General features: G+C 39.7%; 2 protein-coding genes across 7 annotated transcripts in view; both read right to left on the reverse strand.

Annotated features, from left to right (window-relative positions):
- Positions 1 to 1,268: 1,268 nt before the first annotated feature.
- Positions 1,269 to 8,668, reverse strand: LOC120744694 (serine/threonine-protein phosphatase 4 catalytic subunit B). 4 transcript variants are annotated; one of them, XM_040049219.1, is made up of 9 exons: positions 8,537 to 8,668; positions 7,599 to 7,881; positions 6,219 to 6,270; positions 6,080 to 6,130; positions 4,274 to 4,375; positions 3,987 to 4,160; positions 3,737 to 3,863; positions 3,427 to 3,616; positions 1,269 to 2,237 (listed from the first exon to the last, which is right to left on the reverse strand). In XM_040049219.1, exons 2-9 carry the CDS (start codon positions 7,706 to 7,708, stop codon positions 2,108 to 2,110), a joined length of 936 nt encoding a protein of 311 aa, XP_039905153.1. In that variant the 5' UTR covers positions 7,709 to 7,881; positions 8,537 to 8,668; the 3' UTR covers positions 1,269 to 2,107. The 4 variants fall into 4 exon arrangements, with proteins under 4 accessions (XP_039905153.1, XP_039905152.1, XP_039905150.1 ...); XM_040049218.1 differs by having other exon boundaries at positions 2,108 to 2,237; positions 8,576 to 8,660; XM_040049216.1 differs by lacking the exon at positions 8,537 to 8,668 and adding an exon at positions 8,406 to 8,520 and having other exon boundaries at positions 2,108 to 2,237.
- Positions 8,669 to 12,751: 4,083 nt separating this feature from the next.
- Positions 12,752 to 26,717, reverse strand: part of cln3 (CLN3 lysosomal/endosomal transmembrane protein, battenin) — a 32,692-nt gene continuing 18,726 nt past the window's right edge. Inside the window, exons 3-15 of one of the 3 annotated variants that reach the window (XM_040049214.1) lie at positions 25,794 to 25,890; positions 25,131 to 25,214; positions 23,632 to 23,711; positions 22,851 to 22,936; positions 22,101 to 22,173; positions 20,513 to 20,656; positions 19,053 to 19,192; positions 15,267 to 15,319; positions 15,124 to 15,192; positions 14,944 to 14,999; positions 14,755 to 14,848; positions 13,853 to 13,993; positions 12,752 to 13,559 (exon numbers count right to left, since the gene is read on the reverse strand). In XM_040049214.1, the coding sequence (XP_039905148.1) occupies positions 13,443 to 13,559; positions 13,853 to 13,993; positions 14,755 to 14,848; positions 14,944 to 14,999; positions 15,124 to 15,192; positions 15,267 to 15,319; positions 19,053 to 19,192; positions 20,513 to 20,656; positions 22,101 to 22,173; positions 22,851 to 22,936; positions 23,632 to 23,711; positions 25,131 to 25,214; positions 25,794 to 25,890 (1,234 nt within the window). In that variant the 3' untranslated portion in view covers positions 12,752 to 13,442. Of the gene's footprint in view, positions 13,560 to 13,852; positions 13,994 to 14,754; positions 14,849 to 14,943; positions 15,000 to 15,123; positions 15,193 to 15,266; positions 15,323 to 19,052; positions 19,193 to 20,512; positions 20,657 to 22,100; positions 22,174 to 22,850; positions 22,937 to 23,631; positions 23,712 to 25,130; positions 25,215 to 25,793; positions 25,891 to 26,717 lie in introns of all 3 variants that reach the window. The other 2 variants (XM_040049213.1, XM_040049215.1) reach the window with 2 other exon arrangements.

Genomic DNA, 26,717 nt, shown 5'->3' on the forward strand with positions numbered 1-26,717 from the left:
ATTATACACAATGTAAAAGATCAAATGTACATAATGTAAAGAATATAAAATACGTAGATCAACAAAAGGCTTGTTTGAACAGAAAAGTTTTTAACTGCTTTTTAAAATAATCCACAGAGCAACTAAGGTGTGCTGCTTATGAAATCCATGAAGTGCTACAGAGAAAATTACATTTTATTTATATAATTAACACATTTTGAACTCTTAAAGAAATATAACAAAAGGAAAGACACCCAGCTGAACTAAAATAATCCATGTAGTAAACAAAAACTGTTGTGAGCCGCCACCCTTATATCGCCTTTGGGCTTTTGGAGCCTTGACCTGGCTTTTAAAAAGTAATTGGAAAAAAAGCACTATGCTGCTAAAAAAAATAGATATTTGCAAAATTCTGCCTAAATATGTATTTTACCTGGTTAATGTGTGTGGCGGGGCGTGGTCTGCAGCGCCGCTGCAGCGGAGTCGGACGCACCTGAGCGGCACCCGCAATCACGCCTCGTCGCCTTAAAGTCTGTGCTCTCTCTGCTGTTGCGTTGTCGGGCTGTGAGCTGAAAAGCTACAGCCGGCTGTGTGCGTACAGCAACCGCGTGTGAAAAGTGGTCAATAAAGAGATGCTGAAAAGCATGTTCATGCAAACATTGTCAGGTCTGCCGTGATATGTTTACAATAAGACTTACGGTCCCGAACCTCTGCGCACAGCGTCTGCAAATCGGGGCTTTCATCTTTACGCAGGACTGTAAGCTTTCATCTGTGAGGCGTGAGCGGTGTTTGTTTTTAACATAGTTCACGGTGGAGAACAGTTACTGACATAATGTGGATCCGAAGATCCATAACTGGCCTACCTGGGTTTGAAAGTCTCGATAAATGCACGGCGTTTCGGCGGGTATACCGGCTTCCGCGTGTGTGTGACGCTTATTTTGAGCGATTAAAAAATAAGATATAATTTTATTTTTATATTTCAAAATCAAAATAATCTTCCAATTTAGAACTACAAGTTAAAAAAAGAACTAAACACAAATAAAATACACTTCGGCTAAATACTTCTAAAAATTTTTCCCCAAACCACCCGGAGCCGCACTATAAGGACAAAAGAGCTGCAGGTTGCCGTCCCCTGGTCTAAACAAACAATGATGCCATTTTGACAATTAGTGTATTGTGACTAACATCTTAGACAATTGAAGTAAGAGGATTTTTTTAGTCTGCTTTAAGTAACAAACTTAAAGCAGTGGATTTGTAGCCATCTTTCATAAGGAGGTGCAACTGAATTGATATATCAGCATAGATACAAAACCTTTATTTTCACAATATCAAAATTGACACACCTACAGAGAAGTGTAGATTAAAAGAAATTAAGAGGGCAATGGTTAATACATGACTCGTGTTGGGAGTCGTTACATCTCTGGTGTTAAGATGTGAGGGTGTGGAGCTCTTGGGAAGCTCTTGTTAAAAGGAGCACATGTGGTGGGAGACAGTTAAACAGCAAATAAAGAGAAGAGAGGGCATTTTGTTTAATCCTGGCAGCAACAATTATACAAAAATCAAAAACAGAGACAACATATGCATTGAAGGAATTTCTAAAATGATAAAACTGAAGCTTCCTACGCCTGCATACTTTAGAAAAATCATGAAAAAAAAAAAGAAAAAAACAGCACTCCTTCCAAATACGTCTAAAACTAAATGACAGTGTCTGTCACAGCAGGGGGAAAAAAAAAAAAAAAAAAAAAACAACTACTACAATTGTAGTGAAAGTTGAGCCAGGAAAGGAGAAATTCATATCTACACAGAGTGAGGAGGATGAGAACAAATGGAAGGAGAGCAGAAAGAAATGGCCATCTTTATGTAGCTGAAGAGAAATGACAACAGTCATGGGCCCATTAACCACCTCGCCCTTACACCTTCCACAGTGACTGCTCTGTCAGGCTTGGGCAGTAGGGCAAAAAATCCAGCTCTTCAAGCTGAAGCTGTGCAGGAGCTTGGCAGGGTTTGGCAGGTTTTCTGTCTCACTGCTTTGAGTTCACACTGACAGAACGGTCCAGCGGCAGGATGGAGGGCAGCTGATGTGAAACGGTACTGGAAATTTGGATGTGTCATGGCTGTCTGCTCAAAGACTTCACAGGAAATAGTCGGCTACTGGTTTCTTGGAGGGTATGCCTCTGGTCTCTTGTGGTGCTGCTTCAAATATGATGAACTCCCGCTGTAGATGCTCATCCAACTCCAAGATGGCTGCTACATTACCACATCTGTTAGGAGAGGAACAAACATTGGTTACACACAAAAAGAGCCTTGTGTATATTTAATTAGCACAGTTTCAAACATTTCTTTGGTATGAAACAACACCGAGATGGCCTTAACCACGCCTGATCACTGGAAACTTTTCCTTTTATTAGTCATGTAATGTATGTAATCCCATCTATTCTGATTGTCAGTGGCCTTTCATGCCGCCTGTCAAGAATAGAATGAGTTATATCGACTTTATATAGACCAGGGGTGTCAAACTCAAATACACGGTGGGCCAAAATTCAAAACTGGAACAAAGTCGCGGGCTAACGTTAATATTTATTGAAATATATGTATTCCTCCAGATATAAGAATGAATCTTTTCTTATGGACTCAAACACGTTTTGCTGAAAAACTGAATATGGAACAAGCAAAGCTTAATACTAAACAATATATATATTAGCTGTATAATACCAGTAGGCCAGCTCTAATAGTAATTTGGTATGGCTTCGCGGGCCAAATGTAATTAGGCTGCGGGCCAAATTTGGGAGTTTGACACCTATGATATAGACCATGTTTCATATTTCGATCGAGGAAAACTTCTTTCACTGTAATTATCTTTAGTGTTTTATCACCCAGCCATAGCACAACGGTATAAACTGCTCTATAGATAAAAGTTTCCTTACTACTATGCTTGTTAAAATGCATTCCCCAAAGTGAGTGTTGTTTTGTATCTATGCCAATTGGGTCAAAGCAGCAGACTGACATGTATGAAGCATTATGGGGAATCAAAATGTTACACAACGGCTTTTAATGCTTATTTGTCACAGGGGTAACCATCTCATATTTCAACAGTAGTAAGGTAAACAGAACAAATAGTCTGTTTATAAAGTAATCCACTATGAATGGAGGCTTGACTGGCCAATTCAGTTGACGTCAGTTGATGCTAGAACAAACCCGAACATGGTTCAACTTGTTGTACAGCAAGTCTCTACACAGCAGCAGGTATGCCTTTCCAAACATTTGCAATCTTAACATTGGCCTGCATAAGCTGTAGATTTCAATTTATAGTGCTGGAATTTCACTGGTAATTGCTGTTAATACTGAGACAACATGATCCGCCTTTGGAATATTTCAGGGACCAAATCAGTATTTACATGACGAGGACATCTTTCCCCATTCAAGATAACTGAGATTAATGTAGCTATGTACCTGTAGCAGTAGTTGGGTGCTGACCACACTGTGAGCACCGTCTCATTGAAGTGCCACTTGTAGCCTTCCATAACTAGCTGATGAGCTCGACAGATCATGTGGATGTCGTTGGCGGCGTTGAACTGAGCCACTACGTCACTCCCAAATAAGTAGCCGGCACCTCTAGGACTCACCCCCCAGCCTGTGGTGTCTGAAAGCAGAGAGAAACTGGTCACACAAACACATCCGTCATACAGTCCTTTAATTCTCCACTGCTGTTTCTTGTTAACGTCAATTTCAATTTTTAGATGTCCAAGTGAACTGTCTGTACCTTCAGGGTCTGACCACAGGAGGTCACACATTGGTCCATCATGGGGCACTTCCTGTTTTCTATCAATGGTCCGGATCTGATCCAGTGTCTGGATGGAGGGAGACAATCCCCCGTGCACACAGAAGATCTACAGACACAGAATTATATCAAAACAAATGAAACAGCTAAGTTACACAGGGAGTTTTAAAAGCAGTAACATGTTCAGAAGAAAACACTACATATGAAGTAAGTGCTGGATGACGTATCTAACCTTGCCATCGATAATAGCAGAGAGAGACAGGTAGTCGAAAATCTCTGTGCAGTATCTCCAGACAGTGACTGAGCCATATTTGCGGAGGCACTCGTCATAGAAGCCGTAGACCTGGGTGATCTGCCGGGACTCGTGGTTTCCCCGGATCAAGGTAATCCGGTCCGGATAACGTACCTGGATCGTACAGCAGAGATAAAAAGATGAAGAAAAGGGAGTTCTGACACCCCGTGGGAAAGTAAATGTAAAAACTGTGACTGGAGTAGCTCAGCAGTGGACAGACAAACTACCTTAAGAGCTAGCAACAGAAGAAAAGTCTCCACACTGTAGAAGCCTCTGTCCACAAAGTCACCCATGAACAGATAATTTGTCTCCGGGACATCTCCTCCCACCTGTCATGCAGAAAAATGAAAAAGAAGCTCTTTAAACAGATGCATACTGGTAATTTAATGTGCACAAGTCTCTACCTCCCCAACTCACAATAATGGGCTCCAAGACCTGCAATGCACCAAGATTGAACCATACCATTAGGGCTGCACGATTTTGCATAAAATGAGAATCCCGATTTTTTGGCTTAGAATTGAGATCACGATTCTCTCACGATTTTCTTTTCCAGTATAAATATTTATTGCACTTATTAACTGCACATCAACTTCGTAACAGTTGAGACGGAACATAAAAACAATAAATAAATATAAAAACAACAAATGTCTCACATTTTGTCGTTGCCGCAAAATGTTGTACTGCTTGAAATTCCGTCTCCACCGTTGCTCGACACTGCGTGTATAGAGCAGGCAGTGCAACAATAGAAAAATAGTTGCGGGACGGCACTGTGTAGCGTTTGTCTAGGATGTTGATCATTTTCCTAAATCCCTCGTTAGCACAGTGTTGATGGGAGCCATATCTTTGGTCAGGTGATAAGTAATAGCCTCCGTAATTTCTTTGTGCCTGCGGGAGTTCGACGGGTATAGGGAAGCGCTGTACAAGGTTCCTGTTATTGATGTTTGGGTGGTTGACCGGGACGGATTTTCTCCTGTCACTTTCTCGTCATCCCTGACGTGCTCTCCGTTGTTTTTTCCCTGCTAATTTTAGCATCACACGGCACAGCTTCTGTATCACATGGTATAAGGCTCCGCCCTTGCCATTTGTTGAGCAGGAAGAGTGAGCGCTTGTTTTCATGCAGAGTACGTCCCGGATCAAAATGCGGTACAATCGTCGGTTTGTTTTTTTTTTGTTTTTTTTTAAATCGTTGTCATTTGGAAATGAGATCACACATAAGTATGAATCGAGATTGCGATTTTCTAACGATTAATCGTGCAGCCCTACATACCATATCTCAAAATATTACCTCACATGAGATTAGTAAAAGAAACTAGCATCAATTCACTATTTGGACAACATTTTGGTCTAATACTGACTCAAAGCTACACTGGGTATTGATACATTGGAGCAGCAGTGTACTGCTTGCACCCACTCTCGCTCTTCATTACATCTGCTGTAAATCTTATTGAGAAGCCTCTACTGGAGCATTTACAGCAACATAACATGATGCCAAGTTTCTCGTCAGCTTCACTGTGTGAGTGTGTGAGGAGGTGTACTCACAGGAAGAGCCATAACAGGAGAAACTAGGATGTCCATAAGTAACAGCAGTATGAAATGAGACTCATGCATATTTTAGCTGAAAAATAAAAATGAACCCCCCCCCAATTTTACTAATACCTTTTCACTGGATTTATATTCTTAAATATATTTATTGATGAATTTAGGAGCGCAGTGTGAAAGCTGAACGTCACGTTGCCTTAAACATAAAGAACGATACCCAGATTTTCATCAGAAGTAAGAATACGAATTATTCATTTAATACAGTTATGGAATCAGTACTCAGTATGGTCACACACTCAAACCCCAGGCAAGAGTATCAAATTTAAAAAGCTGCATTTATTTCTAATAACTAACCAAGTTTAGTAGTGCTGTGCAGGATTGTAACTCAGCAACAGAATAACACCTGTGTGCAGTATCATACTTAAACGATGAAATATAACCCAATCAGAAGCAAAAGAGATTTTAAAAACAAATAGAAAAAGAAAAAAACTTACTCTAAAAAGTTCTTTCAAGTCATAGAACTGACCGTGTATATCTCCACAAACCTGTAAGAAATAACAGGAGAAACATTATTACCACATTTATCTGACATCCAGGCAAATTCGGAGACAACAGTGAGTAGATGTTACTTACCGTAACAGGAGAATCTACTCTCTGGACATTGCTTTCTTCAACCAAAATCTCTCTAAAGGAATAAAAATACATATGTGTATTTATTAATAAACAAATAACGCACAACAGCACAAGACTAACAGCAGACATAAAACAATCCTTGAGTTACAGACAAGCACCCCCTAGTGGCCACATCTACCGTTTCCTGTTGTGACTCCAGAAACACAGCTGACAGGTGATGTAACTGCAACTTGAAAAATATCCAAACGAAACAGATCGACTTTTTGAAGCCCAGTGACAGCGCCACCTACACTCCTCCACCAACCACAATAATCATTTCACATTAAGATCAGATTGCTTAAATTGTTTCTCCATCATCCTTATCAGAGTTACTTGATTATTTAATAATATCCAGGAGCAGCTGATTGGCTAACAAAGGTCAGTCAGGATAAGTGGATAAGGCTCCATTTAATGAGTCTGTATGGCAGTTTGCATCCAGTAGACTTATCCCAGTTCTTCCTAGTTCACAATAGGCCTGTGATTGGTCTTGCGCCTTATCCTATAATGATCGTAGCATACCTTTGTGTATATATATTTTTTTCCTGGACTCCTCCAAGATCTTCAATCTTGATTAAATTTAGTCTATAAACAACCTAGTCCTAAAATTCAATTCAATTCTATTTGTATAGCAACAACACTGCCCTCAAAGTGCTTTATACAGTAAAGATCCTGTCAGATCCCCAGAGAAAACAATCAAATGGGCCTCTATGAGCAAGCACTTGGCGACAGTGGGATTCGTAACATTTATATGGTGATTGATTAAAATATTAACTTTAAATAAAAAATATTATTTTGTTTACTGTGCATTTGTGTATAGAAACTGCATGATCAAGGTCTACCCAACATACCCAGTAGCATGTTTATATGCACAGTGCATAGACATTTAACAGTCACCAGAGGGTTTAAGTTTTAACAACTCGTAAACTATTCCTGTTATATATCGTTAATAGATAAATATATTTTCTTTAAAATTCTCAGCTGTAACTGGTCAGCGTCTGATGCAGGTCTGGCTAGTCTAGTTAATCAATTTTTGGCATCTGTAAAAAACTGTGCCAAATCAAACATGCGGAGCTCACCCATGTAGTGACCCCTTTGCCGAAACAGCCATTGGTCTGCATATAGTTAAGACAAAGAGACTGCCCCATTACTTTTGAACATTACATATAAATATATTTAAGCTCTACTAAATATCACCCCTCTTAAAGTACGTTTAATTCGCAATCCTTCCCGTTCTTTAAGTATTCAGAAATAAGACAACAGCTAAACAGTTTTCTGCCTTGAATCGAGAGTGTATAATTGATTAAATAAAAGTACTGTTGGTTCAAGCACACTGATGCTTACCTAGCTTTGGCACACAGTGCTTTGACTTCATTTTCCTTGATGAGCTCACAGCGTCTGAGCTGCTCTATCTGTCGGTCCAGGTCACTGATGTCCCCCATTGTCACACACATAGGGAGAGCTGCTCACACACACCAGGCACACACTCCTCTTCTCGCACACTGGGCTCGCTTAAATATGTGGCTCCGAGAGCGAACAGCCCAAACAAAAACTTCCTCGAAAGCAGCCGGGGGGCTTCAGCTCTTAAACGTCAGGGTATTGCTACGACGATGCTCGGAGTGACGAACTGCAGACAAAAAACATAAATTAGGTTATTCAACCGAAGTAATTCCGAGCTAAACATCGCAATAACAACCTGGTAGGCGGATAATCCAGTTTAGGTAATGTCTGCTGTATGATAAATAAGACCCGGTCGTACATAGAAATTCCTAACTAAACGCCAATTTAACACACCACTGTGAAAGTCATACGACTAGTTTGTTCACACCTAACATAAAAGTAGTCTCCCACAGAAAACGGATGTTATTCGTTAGGGAATGTAAGGCCTCGGGGCGTAGCAGTAAGCTAATATTAGCACGCTAGCTTACATCACAGCTAACGACGTCAGCGAACAACTGATTCTTTGATAACTTAGCCAACCATTTTGTTTGGGAATTTGAACAGATGCTTCACAAAAATGTCTGACAGTCGATACCAACAAACTACAGATAATCTATGTGCCAGAAAAAAACAAAATAAAAGCAATGTGTTAAGCGTAGTTGAAATGTTGCATGTTAGCGGGCTAATCGATACCGACCTGGGCTAACTTACTTGGTTTTCGGCGTCAACGCTGGTTACTGCTAAAGTCGCCAGTAAACTAGCTAACGCGAATAACACAATTTAAAAACGACTCAACTCGAATAACCAAAAACAGCGAGCAAACGAAATGTTAAAGAACCAACGTTAATATATTTCAGTCCATGGAGCGTCGGCTCACTCACTGGCCCCTCTTCTTCCCCCGGTCTCGTCTTTGCCGGTTTACGCCTGCCGTGCTCGTGAACACTTGCAGGTCGGCTGTAACTTCCGGTATAGGAAGCGCACTACTCAGTCTACTCAACCCGACATTCACTGTAGTGGTAATTTACAGATCGCTTACTAGTCCATCCCAAATACTGAATATCATGAAAAGTTTACTTTTGTTTTCTTTTTTTAAGTGATTAATTAAAAAAAATAAACTCGATATTTATTGTATGAAAAGTATTTCAAAACCCTTTCTTACAATTTTGATCAAGTTTAAGGACACTAAATAAAGTCAGAAATACAGTATTTAATTTTGAGCCTCCCTATGGCCCCACAATAAGCAAGCAGGTTCAGGGTGGACTGAGCCGAGGTCAAAGGCAGGCCTCGGCTGTCCGATCCCCTCTTGCTGCTGTCTGAAACTGGAAAAGAGATATTCTAATATTTTGATTCAGGATTTCTGATTACCACCAGCTATAAACCATTATCATTAAAATCAAGAAAATATTGAACTACTGAAATATTTGACTTGTAATGAAGGTAGAATATACCCTTTTAATTTAATTATAAAGAATTAAAGTTTTTGTGTGATGTTCTGTGCTCCACTATGAAATGTAATGTAGTTCAAGTAGAAGTTTAACAAGAAAAATGTGTGTTATGGAACAGTAACCTATATTTATATATTTTAATTCATTTTGGCTTAGAAACATCACCTATAGCTTTGGGATACCACAGTATAAATTCTCCACTCTACAAGCATTTGTCTGATATATTAGGCACAAAGTGGACAGCAGAGAAAATACTGCAGATTGCTGACTATAGCAACCTTACTTTTTTCCCCTAAATAATTTTGAATTAAATATTAGGTTAATAAATGGTTCACGAAACACCCCAGTTAAACACCAACCTATGTTATCTTACATCACTATAAGTAATAAAGCACGACACATTCCAGTTTATGACACATACACTTTATATCAAAGAAAAAAATCGGTACAATTAGAAATGTCACGGCTCTCTGCGCAAGAAAGGACAACCACATGTTTGTAGCTAACTGGCAAGCTAACAAAGTCAAAGTGAACCTCATTTCTGATTTCCTGTAAAATTCGATTTGAAGCAAGCAGAAGATTAAAAAACAATATGATGTTGTAACAAGGTTCTTCCAGTTAAGCATTAGCATTAGCTTTATGTGGTCATTAGAATGTCAGTAGGACTGTTGGTCTGCGTTTGAGTGTTCAGGAGAAAACAGGACACATGAATCAAGTATTTAAGGACATAAACTGCATTCCAAGAAAAGAAAACAAATTCAACAGCCCACAATGTTATAAAAAAATAACAAAAGTGCTTCCAAGAATTTTAGTAAAATACATGTCAGCATGACGACATGAGCAACCTCTATTTTCTTTATTTTACAACAAAAATATTAAAATCAACTTTGTTTCACATCTCAGCCATTCCCAGGTGTTCTGTGCTCCACCTGCAGTGACTAACTGTGCCACAGTTTAACAAGCAGTCTTTCATTAGAATCAGAAAAGCCACAGCTAAGCAAAATGATGTCAAGTTGCACACGATAAACATCACAAAAACAAATCTGTGTGTGACATTGTTTTTGTACAAATCTGAAACAAGTGGCATTTTAAAGCTCCGAATGCTCTCCTGGTATTAAAAACTATAATAGAAGGCATTTTTGCTCGCTTTGTTACATACACTCATCATGGACATGAATGTCATGGTAATTTTGGACTTTAACCCTTGTATGGTGTTCGGGTCTGTGAGACCCGTTTTCACTTTTTTTCAAAAGAAAAATTAAACAATTAATTATTTTTTCAACCTGAAATTCATTGGCTTTGGCTTATTTTCTGTGAAGAACATAAATCCGAACTAATTTTCAATGACCTCATACTGTACCTCCCCCCACGCATTTACATTACATACAAGGTGTTCGGGTCCACTGGACCCAGGTCTAATAAAAGTGTTGAAAGTGTAGGTCCTGTGTTCCCACACTCTGTCTTCCTCCTTTCTGGTGCTGCTGATAGTGTTTTCTTCCCCTCCCGCACAAAGTTGCAACATTGTTGAAAATTCAACTATCAACACCGTCTGCTCTTACATTGCCGCACATTTTACCCTCTTTCTTGAGGGATCCAAATTTTATTTTCTCATACCCTGTCCCACCTGCAAATTAGGGGCATAATACTATAAAAAATACTTTGCCAGTGTGGTTCTTTATCACAACTGATCAAGATGGCAAAAGATTATCTGCTGCGAGGGCCATCCAATTGATTTTGGAAGAGAGAGGGGCTTCGGATGATGATGTTGACAAAGAGGTTTCAGAACATTTTACATTTCTGAAAATTCAGAGTCTGACAGTGACTTTGAAGAAGAGGATGAGGTTGAGCACCATTTAGTAACAAAACGAAGACGAGTACCCCATCTGCAGCCAGCTCCAGGACCAGAACAAGCCCACCAGACAGCAAGTGAAGAAATATGGATGTCAATAACTGGTGAAATTGAATGGTCTTCTTGCCCAAGAAATGAGCCACCCTGCAGAGCTGTTACTGTGATAAGCCAGGGCCAACACGGCTGACAGTTACTCATGTGCAGGACATCAAGTCTTCATTTGAGCTTTTCATCCCAGATTCCATCCAGAAAATTATTCTGGATTGCAGTAATCTAGAAGGAAGGTGTGTTTTTGGAGAGAGGTGGAAGGAGATGGACCAAATTCATCTAAGAACCCCAAAGGCCTACTTTGGGGTTCTTATCCTTGCAGGACTTTTCAGGTCCAAAGGGGAATCCACAGAATCCCTGTGGGATGCAGAAACTGGCAAGAACCTTTCCGTGCATCAATGTCTCTGGAAAACTTCCACAAAATTTCCAGGATTATCCGTTTTGATAACTGAGACGACAGACCAGCTCGACGGCAGAGAGACAAGCTAGCTGCCATCAGGACAGTGTGGGATAAGTGTGTGCACCACCTCCCCCTGTTTTACAACCCTGGGCCTAATGTCACCATTGATGAGCAGCTGATCCCATTTAGTTGTGAAACATATTGCTTCACGTGTAAATGTGTTGTCTTTCCACTCACTCCACTTGATTATAACTGATTTATTTTTTTATAACATTTTATGAAAAAAAACCCAAAAAAAACCCCGAGAAGCACATTGATTCATAAATGTGATCTAACAAAGGTAAAGGGAAAAAATTAACCATGTTTGCTGTTCATATGGCTTGTAATTGGGATGAAGTAAACATCTGTTGAGTAATTTAACATAAAATTGTTTGATAGTGTTAATTTGGAAAGCCAAAACTCTAGCGGGTCCACCAGACCCATGAACACTGGCTGAGTAACAAAAATATGAACACCACACAAGGGTTAATCATTTCTTTGAATTGTTTTCTTCCCAGAGAGGAATGATTTTACAGCATCTGCAAAGACAAAAGACTTTGAAAATGAGAATTGGATGCACATGGTTGAATTTATTTTGGAAAAATTTCCACCTCAATCAGGCATGATTCTGACGTTATATTTGACCATTATTCTTCTCTTGGTTTCCTGGTACCAACCTGGATTTTAAGCATAGTCCACAATCTTTCAGTAAGATTGAAGTCACCTATAGTCATGTCAAAAAAATAATGAAAATCCCAAATTTCAGATTCATTTCTACGATGAGTGTTTGCAAACGTTTGACTACAACTGAAATACAAAAGTAATCTCTCCTATTTATTAACATGAATTAAACTCTTAACTATAGAACTACTTATTATAGAAGGCACTTAGTGAGAGCCGTCAGGCTTCAGCATTATATTTACTCACAGTTTCTTCAAATAATAATAATAATGTATACTTTATTGATCACCGTGGGAAAATTCCTCTCATTTAACCCATTCACTCAGTGAAGCAGTGGGCAGCCACCAATCTAGTGCCCAGGGAGCAGTACCTTGCTCAGGGTAGCTGTTCAGTGGATTCAAACCCCCAACCTTCCGATCATGGGGCAACCACTCTACCTACTGAGCTTTCTTTGCCCCCTGAAAGCAATAGTTTTATAATTTCACCTCCCAAAAATTTAATTGCAGCATTCAATGACTGAGCTCTCTGACTTTTAAAATAGTTTGAAAATAGTAATGGCACATCCTAGCTGAGTAGTCATTCATAGAACTGTTTCTGAACCCAGAGTTCAGTTTGAGGAGTTAATGTTAAAATGAAGGTCAGTAGAATAACAGTTTAGATTTTAAGGTAAATCTTAGCGTTGAAGGTTGGTGTGGAGGGATTTCCTACACAATACTGGCTGCCTGGTCACAGCTCAGAGATACTTCATACTTAAAGATGACTCTTTAGTTACCACAATTAAAACACAGTAAACTTACTGAAATGACATCTCCTCTTCTGTGACTTTAAAATGTATTGCATTTATATTTCTTTTATTCATTATGTCAAATTGAAATATATCCCGATCTTGTTTCACATTGAAAGCTTTTGTTCTGTGAACCACTGGAAGGTTTTTCATGAAGGAAAACCACAAAGAAACTGGTCATCAAAACAAGACAATATTTTCTGGCCTATCGGTTTCACTGATCTGTGTTTCAGGTTTACCTTCTGTGATCGTAGGTAGGATGTTATTGATATTATTTGATCTCTGACTGAAGGTAAAAAACACTTTTGTGGACTCTGGACTTTCTATATAGTTCACTTGCTGTTATCTATAAATATGCAGCAAGTACAGGATGTGGAGTCAAAGACTTTATATTGACATTTTTATGTAATGTCTGCTTTTTGTCTCTAACCCAGTTCGGATTTAAAAATCGAACGCACCCACGTTTTGCTTACTCATCGTGCTGGTCAGTGTGTGGGTTTGGTTATAATGAACAGAAGTAAGTGTGGACAGGAAGAGATATGAGTCCAGCCACAGTTATGCCCAGGCTGTCTCCAATGCTGGCAGCAGCCATGGAGAACTCCCTGTGTCTGTCTTCAGTCTGTAGGAGAAAAGAGAAGACACTCTGAGGTAGATGCATGCTTACTGTGGCGTAAAAACAGCTCAACAGTGCACAGCTGCTTCTGTACTGATCTCCTGAATCTCCTAAAATAATCATTGTGACATTTGCAGAGTGTGTATGTATCTGTGAATAGATAAAAAAAAATGAAATGCAGCTTTGCACAGAGGTCGAAGAACAGAAAATATGGAATTATCCAGATTCCTAAAGTCAGAACTGTCTAGAATACTCCAGAGTCTAAACTATATGAATAGTTCTCTGAAGCTGTCCTTTACCTCCTTGCTGATGAAGTGGAAGGTGTTGACATATGCTGCTCCACCCAGGAGACCCTCATAGAGGATAAAAGCGAACACCAACCAAACAGTGGGCAGGAACAGGTAACGTACAGCTAACAGAAGAAACACAGCGTTCAGCGTCTGTGGAGAGGAGAGAGAAGCAGCTCTGAGAAACACAGCAGTGTCTGTAAAGTATACATTCACACACATTTAACAACCCCATATGCATGTACTATAGTTATCTGCATCACAAAGCAACACAAATTATTCAGTCACCTGAAAACAAACCATAAACTATGCAATGTTTGATGGAAAAAAATCATTTATTCAGCTCTCCTATTATTTCAGCCTGAGTGTCACTTTGTCCTAAACAGTTGTTGAGACACTCTGCAAAGCCACACCTCTCCTGGCTTCTTTCTTTTTCTACAGTCAGATTTTCTCCAAAAATCTTTCTTAGAGGTGCAGGCTTCTCTCTTATACAACATCATCAGCACGTTCTCTGTTTCACCTGGAAATGGGGCAGGGTCACTGTGTAAATAGTATGAACGTTTCCTTGTAAATATTACTAGATGAGGATCATTGTGTGGTTGTAATTTTTTGAGGACAGCTGCTGCGCCGTTTTGTTATTGGCTGCTCCTAACACTTCTATGCACTAATGCAGCTTCACCTACTGCCTAATGGACCAATTATGGGTTTGTGCACAACATTTTATATGCACTACTTACACACAGATTTGTGTGTACACACTTTGAGCACAGCAGCCACAAATACTGATGTTGGAATCTATTGTTTGTAGTGAGGAGCCAGTCAGAGAAAGTTGCAGATTATGCTCCTCTACCTTGTCAAAAAAAGGGAGCAGACATCCCTCTGATGCTGATTTGTATTTTATTCTCATTTCTCACCTGCAGAACACTGAGAATCCACACTCTCCTGATCTTCACACAGTGCAGAGAGGATCGAGAGAGCAGTACACCAAGCTGGTACAGAGTCTGATACCTGAGGATGCAAACAAGAAACAAGTAGAGCTGCACACCCCAAACAATCTGCATGAAGTCATTCATACTGAATACTCTCTGTAATGGATCACTGACCAGCGATACTGAGCTGCATGGGTCAGGAAAATATTGTGGAAGAACAGGAGTTCCATCTTACAGAGAGGGAAAAATATTCCTGGTTCAATATTCTCACAACATCACACAAAATCAGAGGCAAGTTTCACTAACAGCATGCAGTGAGTTGAGTGTGCTGCTAGAGGGCATCAGAGGACTCACCAAACCCTGGTTGATGAAATACTCGGTTAAGTAGACCACTCCCAGTGGAAGCACAAACCTCCACAAGCCCTGCTCACAGAAATCAAGTTCAGTAACAGTTTGGCTGAACAGTTTCAGATCAAACAAGTAAATGGTGTACTTACTCTGATAACAAACAGTCTCTCTCTGAAACTGAGAGGCCCAGTGGGTTGGTCTTCTGTTACATTCAAGAGGAAGAGAACATTATTTCCCAATAAGCAGCAAAACTTTAAAACAACAATTCATTCACATAAACTGTGAAGTTCCACAGCAGGAGATGAAGTCAGCAGCCTGATGTTCTCTGTCTTTGTTAAGTGTTAACAAACAGTTTGCAAAAAGAAAGTTGTGATAACGTGGTCAGAAATTACAAATCATTGAAACATTTCATTTCTGGGTACTAAATGATACGTATACACATAGCAGCCTCTCACTGAGGCCACTGTAAGGTAACATATACAAACTGTTGAGCAGCAATAGGAAGCAACTGCCAATACACTGAGTATCAGTATCAGTCACATGAGTAAGAACAGAGAGGAACATGTGATCCGTTTAGCTTAGCACGCAAATTTGTGTTCCAAAGGGTGGTCAGAAACTAAGACAGCTACTGCAGAGCCTGTGAGCGCTCGTATTTTACTCCGGCTACAATTTGGCCTTCTGGCACAGACGTACCGGAGCATTCAGGCCCTCACTGCCAGACTGCGAAAGTTTCTTCCCCCAAACGTCAGACTACTGACCACTCAGTGACTGGACTGACACACACACTTATCTGCACAATCTCATATACACAAACATGCACAACCAACTGTCGTTCTGTTCTGTCTGGTGCTGCAATGTTTTTTGCAGTTTTTGCACACTTGCACTGTATGTATGTATGTTGAAGCGCCTTGAGGTGACTTTTGTTGTGATTATATAAAGCGCCAAATCAATTCAATTCAAATAAATAAAATAAAATTGAATTGAATTGAATTAAAATATGTAGTCCTGTGTTGATTGTCTTTTATATGTCATGTCATATATGTCATTGACCATGATCCTGGAGGAACGCTGTCTCGCTTCACTGTGTACTGTAGCACTGAACATGGTTGAAAAGCCATTTGACTTGACCTCAGGTTTTCCTGTAACCGTTTCAAATTAAAAGCACTTTGGTGCTTCACTGGATAGAAACACTTAATTTCTTAACTGGGCTCTTATTCTGAAATATTATGAAAACAAAGTTTTTTATTTACTTGTTAAGAACCACCATACAGTAAGTGAGGAAGAGAGGAACATGCATAGTTTAAATGGAGGCAGTGAGAGTCAGGATGAAGCTGTGCACAGACGACTTTCTGCAAGTGAAACTAATGTTTGATGCCACGGCAGATGTGTCATTTGATATATGCAAAAACTCAGGTAACCTGCATGCACATGTGCGCTACACCTCTGCCAATGCAGTCACACTGTGGCTGTATCCCAATTCAGGGTCTGCAGCCTTAAAGGCCGCTTTTAAGGCCGATTACGTCACAGTGACGCGACGAAGGCTGTACCAATTCAAAGGCTGCTCGAAATGCGGCCCTCAAATGCGTCCTTCATTTCCCTGAATTTTAAGGATGTGGCGGTGTAGACTTCGTGGCCCAACATATCCCAGAATGCATAGTGCGGCGGTGGGTGTGGATAATTTTGCCAGAAAAAAAAAACGGCGGAAGAGGGGCGCCCGAAGAGTAAACTTTTAAAAGTAAGTACTGAATATTATGTCACTTATTTATGTGCAAATGTTTAATAACGAAGAACACTAAAACATTACTGTTGGCCACATGTCAGCAAACTTATGTGACATTAGTGACATTTGTACTAACTTGGTTTTAAAGCCTTTACTTTAAAATATACGCCGTTCAATAGCTGACCTTAATCCTACAGAGAATGTGATGATTTTATGGATATTTAACCTCCTAAGACCCGAACTTTTCCATGACATGCATTTTTCATTTCTCTTTGATATTTGGGCGTATTGAGGCCCGATGAATGAAAAACAAAGAATTACCAGATTTTTTTTAATCTTATTTTTGTTTTTAAGAAAAATAAGAGCTACATATGAGGATATTCGTTTAAAATTTTGATAGAACAGTAGCAGTATAATGTCCTCGTAAGTGGATATCAGGCCCTTGTAGAGCAAAATTGAGTATTTTGGTCTAAATATCCCAAAATGTGATGTCCACATATGTGGACGCCAGGTCCTAGGAGGTTAAAGTAAACACTGAGACAAATTGAGTAATACCAACATATTAAAACAACAATATTTGTCTCTTATATATAACACAGTTATATATACAGTGTCAAAGAAACCTGTCTTTGAGTGAAGATTTAAGGTGACAGCAAATACAAATAAATGCAGCTTGAATCTTTACTGAAGCTCAGTATTTGAAACAGAATTCTTTCACTGCTTTAATAACTAATAATGATTGAAATAATGACTTTAATGTTGTCCATATTATATTTACATTACCAAAGTAAGATGACTTTAGTCTCATGAACAACATTAGCTAATTGTTATTTACGAGCTAATCTTAAAATGACTGTTCAGTACAGAAGTGAAGCCCAATAATCATAATTTCACAGTCCTGTGGTCTCAGCCTCAGATACTTATCAAATCAAAGCTCATGTACAAACAAACAAAAAAACAAACAAACAAAAGATTTTCTCCTTCATTTCTGTCAAATAATGCTGTATGAAACGTTTCCAGCTGTTAGTGTCATGGTTGCTAGGCAACCTGGGCAGCGCCACGGAGGCTAGACCGTCCCAATTCACAAGCCTCGCACTTCCGGCCTTAGCGGTCTTTGAGTACGCGGCCCTTGTGGACCGTTAAGGCTGCAGACCCTGAATTGGGATACAGCCTTTGTGTAGGTCATATGCTGATTGGTTAAAAAGGAAACAGCATGTTCACCTTGAAGACAGAGGCATTAAGAAAAATCAAAGACCAAAAAAGTACACGAGAAAAACATGAACAATACTGCAGCAGACAGTTTTGAGGAAGTTTCACTTCCCCACTTCACCAGAGTCTCTTATGACTCTTCTGTGAAACAGAGGCTGAGCTAAAGAACCAACTGAAGGCCAAACATAACCCACCGTAGCCCACATTATTGGCTCTTTCAAGACACTGCACTTAGTGACAATAGGCAGCCACAACACATACCTGCCAAACTCATAGCTCCTATGGACTACCAGCACACATCCATCCATTCAAAAAAGGAAGAGAACTTTTAAGAAGTCTGTTGTTTATACTTTAAACAATAAAAATTAGCCCCGTTTTGCAATTTTAAAATTTGGGCTATAAACCTGCTGACTGACAGATTAATAACATTACTTCTACCTTCTTAGCTGAGGTAAATATAAACTACTGTTGTGCTTTAAATACCTTTTCACTGTTTTCCATCTGAGCGACTCACATCTTCCCCTAGGTGATGACCTCCTTTTATCAATTTCAATAAAGATGTAGAATAGTGCGTTTCCTCTCACCATGTCAAACAGAAACTGACATGTGTTGATGACCATCTGATTAGATAACAGCAAAGCAACGCTCTGGGATCTTTCAGGCGTGTCTATTGGGCAACAGTGTAAAGTCATCATTGTAAGAAAACGTGAGTCTCTGTGGACAAACTTCAAATGTAAATGATTTTATATCTTCATCATATTTGTTGCATCTGCCTTTTTGTGCAAATTATTGCTTAAAATGTTAAAATTCATGTATTCTTACGGAAAAACAAAACTGGCGTCATGGAGGACTCAAACACTTAAAGGAACTCATGTGTTCGTGTTCAGTTAGTAGATATATCAAACAATGAAACAGGGTTTGTCTTTACAGGATTTGGTCGCTGAACTTTATTTAAATTTCAGTTTATTGCTGATTTCATGCTACACCCTTCTAATGTGACATTTACCTGTGGTGGAGCTCTCGGGCTCCTCCTCGTCTGAACTGTCCAGAAGTTGCTGTCTGTCCTCAGAGACCAAAGCTGCATACTCAGTCTCCTTGGTCCTCCACTGAGGTAATGAAGGTGGACAAACCAGCAGGCAGAAATAGCTGGTAAAATTGTTGGGATGAAGAAGACGACAAATCATTTTGTAAGTTTCAGCTTCATTTATACGCAGTTTACAGGGAAAAAGTCTCAACAGGAAATACAAACTACATCCTGTCAATGTCTCATTTGACTGAAGTGAACTGGAGTCAACTGAACTTAATTAAAGTGACTATTTGGCCACCACTTCACCTCCACAGATGAAAGCATTGGGCTACCTACACCTTAGACCTACAGAAGCTTAATTCAAAATTGGACCCTTGTTAAGTCTCTGTTACGACCCGGCTCAAAAGCCGCAACATAAAAAAGGAGATGAATACCAGATTGTGGGTGAGAAGAGGTTTTAATCCTAAAATGCATAGCAGGTCGGCTAAAATGGCTGGCTAAAAAGCCTGCCTCAGATATGCCTTTATCAGCACCTGACTAGGTGAACACACTGAGGAGATTAGGGGCTGCAGAGGGACGTAACACCTCCTCCCTCAAAAGGGTTCCTCTAGGACCCCTACATTTATTAAAAGCCCCCCTGAAGCCTTCAGGTCCTTGAACCACAAACCTGAAATAAAAGTAAAAGCTAACAGAAGCACAGTGTTCACATTATAGTTGGCATCTTTAAGCATGGATGCCCCTGCATGAGGATTTGAAGTTGCCACACTGAACACACAAGAAGTAACATGTGACCAACACAAAGGAGCACGACAGTCACAAACCCAAAATGATTACTTGACCTGCTACAACACAAAACCAAAAGCAGCAACAAATACCCACAATCAAGTGATCTGTTGTTTCCACCACACAAATGGTCACATTCAAATGGCCTTATACCACAAGTTACTTTAATCCACAAGGTTCAGTAAAGCAAGCATACTAGTGACCAACCACAAAATGGAGAGCTATGGCCACACAATGATCACATCAAGGGTGGCTCAGCACCCCTCAGTGTTATTGCCATCACCTGGCCAACAACACTCACAAGTGATCCAGTAGCCATATTTCCCACAGCACTAAAGGTCACAGCACAAAACATTCACCTCATGAGGATGTCATTAGCATCCATCAACACTGACATATTAGATGCACACACGGTGTACATGCTATGACAACTTAAAAACAGCCTACCTGCCTAAGCCACAAGACCATAGTTAAAGAATGTCTTAATCCCCTGCCAAGTTTGGTGCCACTGATTCACTTTAAGCAACTCCCATCCAAAAATGCTAAAAACAAAATAAGATAATATGTCCACAAATAACAAAGCACAAACTAACTATGTGAGTGAGCGATGAGTCACAACACAAAAATACAGAGAATCCTTGTCCCTGCACACTTACCTTACCACCATAGTGAATGGGACGACCAGCATGATAAGCAGTGTAACCCGTGGTGAAAGGCCAGCTTGGATGAGGACTGAGTAAAGGAGGGCTCCAATAAGACCAGCAGCACCAGTGCCTGAGCCCCAGCCTTCCAGTACACTCCTGGAGCAGACAGAAAACCACCGTTAATGTTCCAGAGTAAAAATAAAAACATGGTTGGAAGACCATTCACAGCTTCTTAAACTCATTTCTGACCGGGACTTTATCTGCTGTGAGCCTAAGCTGTAAGCAGGATTACTGTGAGAAGGAAACTTGGAGTTACTGTGAAAAAGCTCTGTCATCGTGGAAACTGACATTTAAAGTCAAGCACCCAAACTACGTAACTCAGTGGAAAATGTCTGATATCAAGAATATCAGATTGATAACTCTTTCATAACTTTTCTTTTTGCAAACCTGTAGCAGTCCATCTGTTCTCTGTTAGGCATCAGCACAGCTGGTCACTGATGCCAGCTGATTTATGCTGCTGATGTCTTTTGAAGAAGGAATTATCTTACAGAGGCAATCAGTGGGCCCCAGGGCAGCTGTGGCTACAATGCAGCTTGCCATCACCAGTGTGTGAATGTGTGTGTGAATGGGCAGATGACTGAATGTAGTGTAAAGCGCTTTGGGGTCCATCAGGACTAAGTAAAGCGCTATACAAATGCAGGCCATTTACCATTTTTACCAAGATCATATAACTCTGTGGTGCAGACTGTCCAAGAAGTCTGGGAATTCTGGTGGTGTTTTTTATTAGTGTGTAACTTATTAATGAGCAGGTGTGTCTGTGTGCACAGCTTATGGAGACAGCACTCCAACCTCTGCTTGAGTCTGGCTCCATAAAACACTATGAAGCTCCAGAAACAAATGGGTGACATCAGGGAGAAAATGATGAATGGAAATTTGTGTAACATGTATGAAAAATAAACTCACTTTGCTTTTCTTGTTATCATCTGTATTTTATTTCAGTTTTTAGTTATTTTAGTTATAACTGTCAACAATCCCAACCCCTCTAAACTTTTGTTTTTATAAAACAACCAAAGCTCCTTACTCTCAACTTACATTTAAACTATTGTAAAATTACTTTCTGCAAACCTCCATTAATACTGCACACTTGGTATTGTTCATTTAATTCTGACACATAGAATTAGTTTTGTTTTGTTTGTTTTTTTCAATTTTTCTTTTTCCATAGCAGTTAATTCACTTGGACTTTGTTATATCAACTTAATGAATTATTATTTTATTTATAATTTTTATCTTTTCACAATTTTTACTAAGCAAGTGTAACAAAAAGTAATTTCCATTGAATGATTCTGGTTTCAAGCTATTCTTACTTCAGTCCTGGCAGAAACGGGATTCCACACAGCAAATAAAATACAAATAAAATTTTGTCTTTATGCAGGAATTCAAAGAATTCGACTGTGTAAACTCTGCCTTGTTCACAAACTTTACCCTACACTTTGGGCATCAACCCAAGTTCTGTCATCTGGACAAGCTCTGTTTGAATCTTTAATAAGAGAGCAGCAACTGAATTCAAAATTGGCAAAAAGAATGAGTGAAGAGTGTTTACCTGCTGAAATATACTGTTAGAGAGAGGAAGGACAACTCTCCCAGTCCTGAGCTGATACTGGCAAAGATCACTCCTGCAAACACAGCCACAGAGAACGTGATCAGAGAGAGCAAAGAGGAAGAATTTATTCTTTTGTTTGAAGAACAAACTTCAATAAAAAGAGCTCATTTACAGGACCTTTGTGGGCAGTCACAATGGTTACATTTTAGTTACTGGTGAACTGAATCGAATTTAGTTGCTCTTTACTGACTTATTTTATTCACATAGAGGTCTGCTTGATTCTAACAGTAATGTCTGAAATAGGGCTGTCTATTAAAAAAAAGAAACAATTTCCATCCACTGCTAATGGTATTTTGCTGCACAAGCCCTTTAGAGCCTATCAGGACATTTCTAGCAAGCAGGGGCCGTCTTTGCATCTGGTATCCAGTTCTTCCAGTAGATCTGTGGTGCCAGTATCACTACTGCTTTAAAGGTGGCAGCATTTAGTTTGGGGCTGGTACGTTTGGTGTCTGGAGGAGTGTATTTGATAGAAGCGTGAACTGGTACGATAAATGATTATTTATAGCAGCAGTAAAGCTCTATCAAGCTTCTGTGGAACAACCACAGATGCTCACAGTAGATAAGAAGAAATTAAACCGAAGCAAATAACTCAAAGTTTTATCTAATCCACCTTCTAAAAGCTCATCAGAGCCATATCAGACACCCTTAATGATAAAAGATCTGATCTGAATTATTAACAGGTTGCTTTACCGAGAATACTCATCCACACAGCTGAGGAGAAGGACACCAGGAGGAAACTCGTTGCTGCCATGATGGCACAGAACCACACTCGAATGCTGGGATAAAAGAACAGGAATTAACCAGGAAAGCTGGAAAGCACCATGACAGCGATGTTTTTATGCAGACAGCAAGAAGAACTCGGTCTGTTAACAACTGACTTCCTGACTATATCACACACAAAACATATAAAGTCCAATTTTTCTTTTCTTTTTCAGCTCTGATTAGTCAGCCGGGGCCACTGAAACCAGGCACAGCCATTAACCAAGTAGGTTTGTTTATTGCTCCAATTTCATATGTTTGGTCACTGCTAAGCTCTCATTCATAAAATTAACATCTTATATACATGAAAACATTAAAGCCAGACGAAAACAAATGGAGATCATTATTGCCAAAAGACATCACAGCAGCTTAGCAGCAGTACAAAAAGAGCGCCAAAGGTGGGATTGAGTGGAAATAATATGCAAATAAAACAAAGTTCTTGTTGTTTTCTTCTTCTTTCTCTTTTTTTAAACCAAACTCAAACCTCATGTTGCCAGTGGGGCTAAAATCCTGACACCTGATACAAACACACTACTGTAAAACAGGAAGGACGTCACAGTTTTTGTCATTTGCAAGTTTGTCAAAGAAACAACTATTTGTTTATTATCAGTGCAGTGAAATCAGATCGTACCAATAATGTGAGTGATGATTGTTAGTTACTGTAAAAACACAGCAAGTGGAAACAAGGAACAGCAATCAAAGTAATAATTACCCATAAGGCATTTTGTGGATCACAAAGGGAGCGAACAGTTTGATGAAGAGTGTTGGTAGGATGTCAGCTAACAGCACAGCCTGCCAAGAAAAATGTAACAACTGAACATCTGTGGACACAAATGATACAGCTTGTAGTTTCTGCCACACCATCCATCCTTATGCCCTCCTTCACTACCATCCATCAATCTCCTCTGAGGTCTTCCTCTTGTCCTCCTGTCTGGCTGCTCCATATCTAACATCTTTTGTCCTGCATTTTCAGTTTCTGTCCTCTGTACACGTTCAAACGCTGTGATATACTAATTTCTAATCATGCCCATCCTGGTCACTCCTAATGAAAAGCTTCAGCTCTACCTTTTGCCAGTGCCCACTGTTATCACACCATACATCATCACAGCTTTTACTACATTCCTAATTCCTCCTCTTATTCTTCTGTCACAAACCACCCTTTACAATCCTCTCCACTCCTCTCTGTTGTGAACTGCACATTATTTTGGATGACTGATTACAGGTATTTAAACTTATCTACCTTCTCCATTTCTACTGCTTGCATGTTCACCTTCTCTCTCTCTGACTGATGTTCAGTCCTCATCTCTCCCACGCTTACCTCCACCTGTCCACACTCTGTTCCACCTGCTCTCACTACAGATCATAACGTCATCTGCAAACATCATCGTCCACAGAGACTCCTGCCTGAACATCACAATCACAATCAAGAAGGGGCTCACAGTAAAGAGTGCGGATGCCACCCCCAGCTTAAACCCATCCGTCACTCCTACCACACACCTCACCACTGCTGCCTCATACATCTGTTTTAATGAAGCTGGGAAACAACCAGAAATAAAACTCAGCTTTTATTTTTGGGTTTTGTGGATTAAACTGAGAACACATGTTAGACCTTTTTCTTTTCCACACTTTCAAATGTACCAACAAACAGAAGGCATTATTTATGTGGAGCGTGCTACTAGAGTGATGGTGTTTGGCTGGTCCACCATAATGTAATGGCCATGACAACTAAATTATATAATACATAAATGTATGTGCTCAGTAATGTCTCTATAATGATAATAACATTTCATGAGTTTTTCATAACCTCCAGGAACCTGAAATATTTATGATCCGCTAAATACTGTTGACTACAAACATGAACATGTTTCCTAACTTACTATCTAAGATACAATCTACAGTATATCTGTTATTATACCAGATATTGGACTGTATTTACTGATTGAATGTGCTTCTGTTAATATGTACACATTAGCCTTATTAGTGTAGGAAGCTTTCCTGCTGTTATCCTTCTTTGGTTAAGTGTTATACTAGTTTCAGTACCTCATCAATCATGTGACGTTTGTCTTTTTTAAAATAAACATTTAAAAGGAAGTCACCGCTTCTAAACGAGAGCACAAACTGTGAACCAGTCAAAAGTTTATAACATTTGTCTCGACACTAAACACCCAGAACAAACGTTTTACTGCATCAGTGCAGTGAACCTTTATTTACCGCAGTAGAGACAGGGTTGCAGTCATAGATGCTACTGTTGCTACTGTTCCCAACTTGGAAGTCCACGTGCAGTGAGGCTGAAGTCTGGGAAACAATAATAGAAATATACAGCTGAGAAGTTCACTTAACCCTAAACATAGAACGACTTTGAAACGTGACCACTGCCAAACTACACTGCTCAAAAAATAAAGGGAACACTTGAGTCACACATCAGATCTCAATGAATGAGATTTTTAACTTGAGAATCTGAACTGGTAAAGTACATCATGCAGTTTATTGTGGAAAAATAAGATGTAACGATGGAAATGGAATCAGAGGAAACCAAAGTCATCCTCTGCCTGGAACATGATGAGTATATGAGCTCTGGCAGCGCTCCTCATCACATGACAGTCCTGCTGCAGGGTTAGAGCTGTGCACTCTGAATAGACTGCAGGTACCTTCTCTTACTATGAGCAGTGACATAGAAATAGTTGTTGTTACTCCTCCAGTGCACCTTATGCATCTTTCATTTGCACCTAAGCAGGTGAAATGCATTCACAGCAGTTTCTGTTTCCTGATTGGACAGATCAACATCTCTGAAGACTTTGTGCCAGAATCCAGTGATCAAGTATTCCTTTCATTTACTTGAGCAGTGCATATTTAAATACACATTTGTTCTCTTACAGACGCCGTTTCATTTCGTGACTCTTGTTTCTCGAGAATGTCATGTGCAGCGCTCAGCATCACCACGTAAGCAAAGTTGTTGCACAAACCGAGGAGCCTGTATAGATGTGGAAAGATAAAAACGAGATACGGAGATGCATCAAAAAATAACAACTTAATCAGCGGCTGCAAAATTTCTCTCAACATAAAACCCCCCAAAATATCGTGCACTCAGTACCGTGCACTTTCAAAACTTTTGCATTAGCAAGCATTTATCAGCTACTCATAGTTTAGTTTTTTGAATTCATTTAAGGCTACATTGTTTAAAATAATATTAAAACTTTTTCAACAAAGACCTTTTCACAGTCTTTGTGCTTTTCATGTCGTTAACCTTTGTTCTTTCAAGCTTCTTCAAAGTCTTCCTTTTCCAACCTGCCTTCCACCTTTTTCCTGTCCATCCTTCCAGTTTGCTTCCTCATTATTTTCTAGCTTTCATCTTCTTATAGCTTTGTGTATTTTCCCCTCCCTCCTTTGTTAATTGTTTGTTTTCTAGTAGCAGCTAAAGTGCCTTTTCATTTCACTACCTGCTATGCCACCTTGGGCTTTCCATCTGTGCTTCAGTTTACTTACTAATGTGAATTATCAGTGTGACAGAATTCAATGACAACTTTTCTTTTGTGACTTATTTGTGGCTTTTTGTTTTTACTGCAAGGTGATGGTTGAATGGCAATAACGTAAAGAGACAGACCGAGGGAGAGACATGCAGCAAATGCAAAACACAACGGAACTCAGGTCTCTGCAATGAGTACGCAGCGGAGCACGAGTACTCGGTCCCTGGCCTTTCCTCTGCCTTTCTGTCTCCATTTTCCCTTTGCTCCCTTTCTGTCGTACATGCTCGAGACCTTTATTTATATCTGTGTCGCTCTCGTGAACCTTGAGCCGTGA

Source organism: Simochromis diagramma, unplaced genomic scaffold (assembly GCF_900408965.1).
Source record: "Simochromis diagramma unplaced genomic scaffold, fSimDia1.1 OVJJ01000517.1, whole genome shotgun sequence".
In the NCBI taxonomy this organism is placed as follows: Eukaryota; Metazoa; Chordata; class Actinopteri; order Cichliformes; family Cichlidae; genus Simochromis; species Simochromis diagramma.

Excerpts from the sequence above, each read along its gene's own strand:
- LOC120744694 (XM_040049219.1), bottom strand. The coding sequence starts at position 7,708 with ATGTGTGTGACAATGGGGGACATCAGTGACCTGGACCGACAGATAGAG. Across the intron at positions 4,376-6,079 it reads ACTTGAAAGAACTTTTTAGA|GTGGGAGGAGATGTCCCGGA; the intron begins GTAAGTTTTTTT and ends TCTGCATGACAG. Across the intron at positions 2,238-3,426 it reads GCACCCAACTACTGCTACAG|ATGTGGTAATGTAGCAGCCA; the intron begins GTACATAGCTAC and ends CTCTCCTAACAG.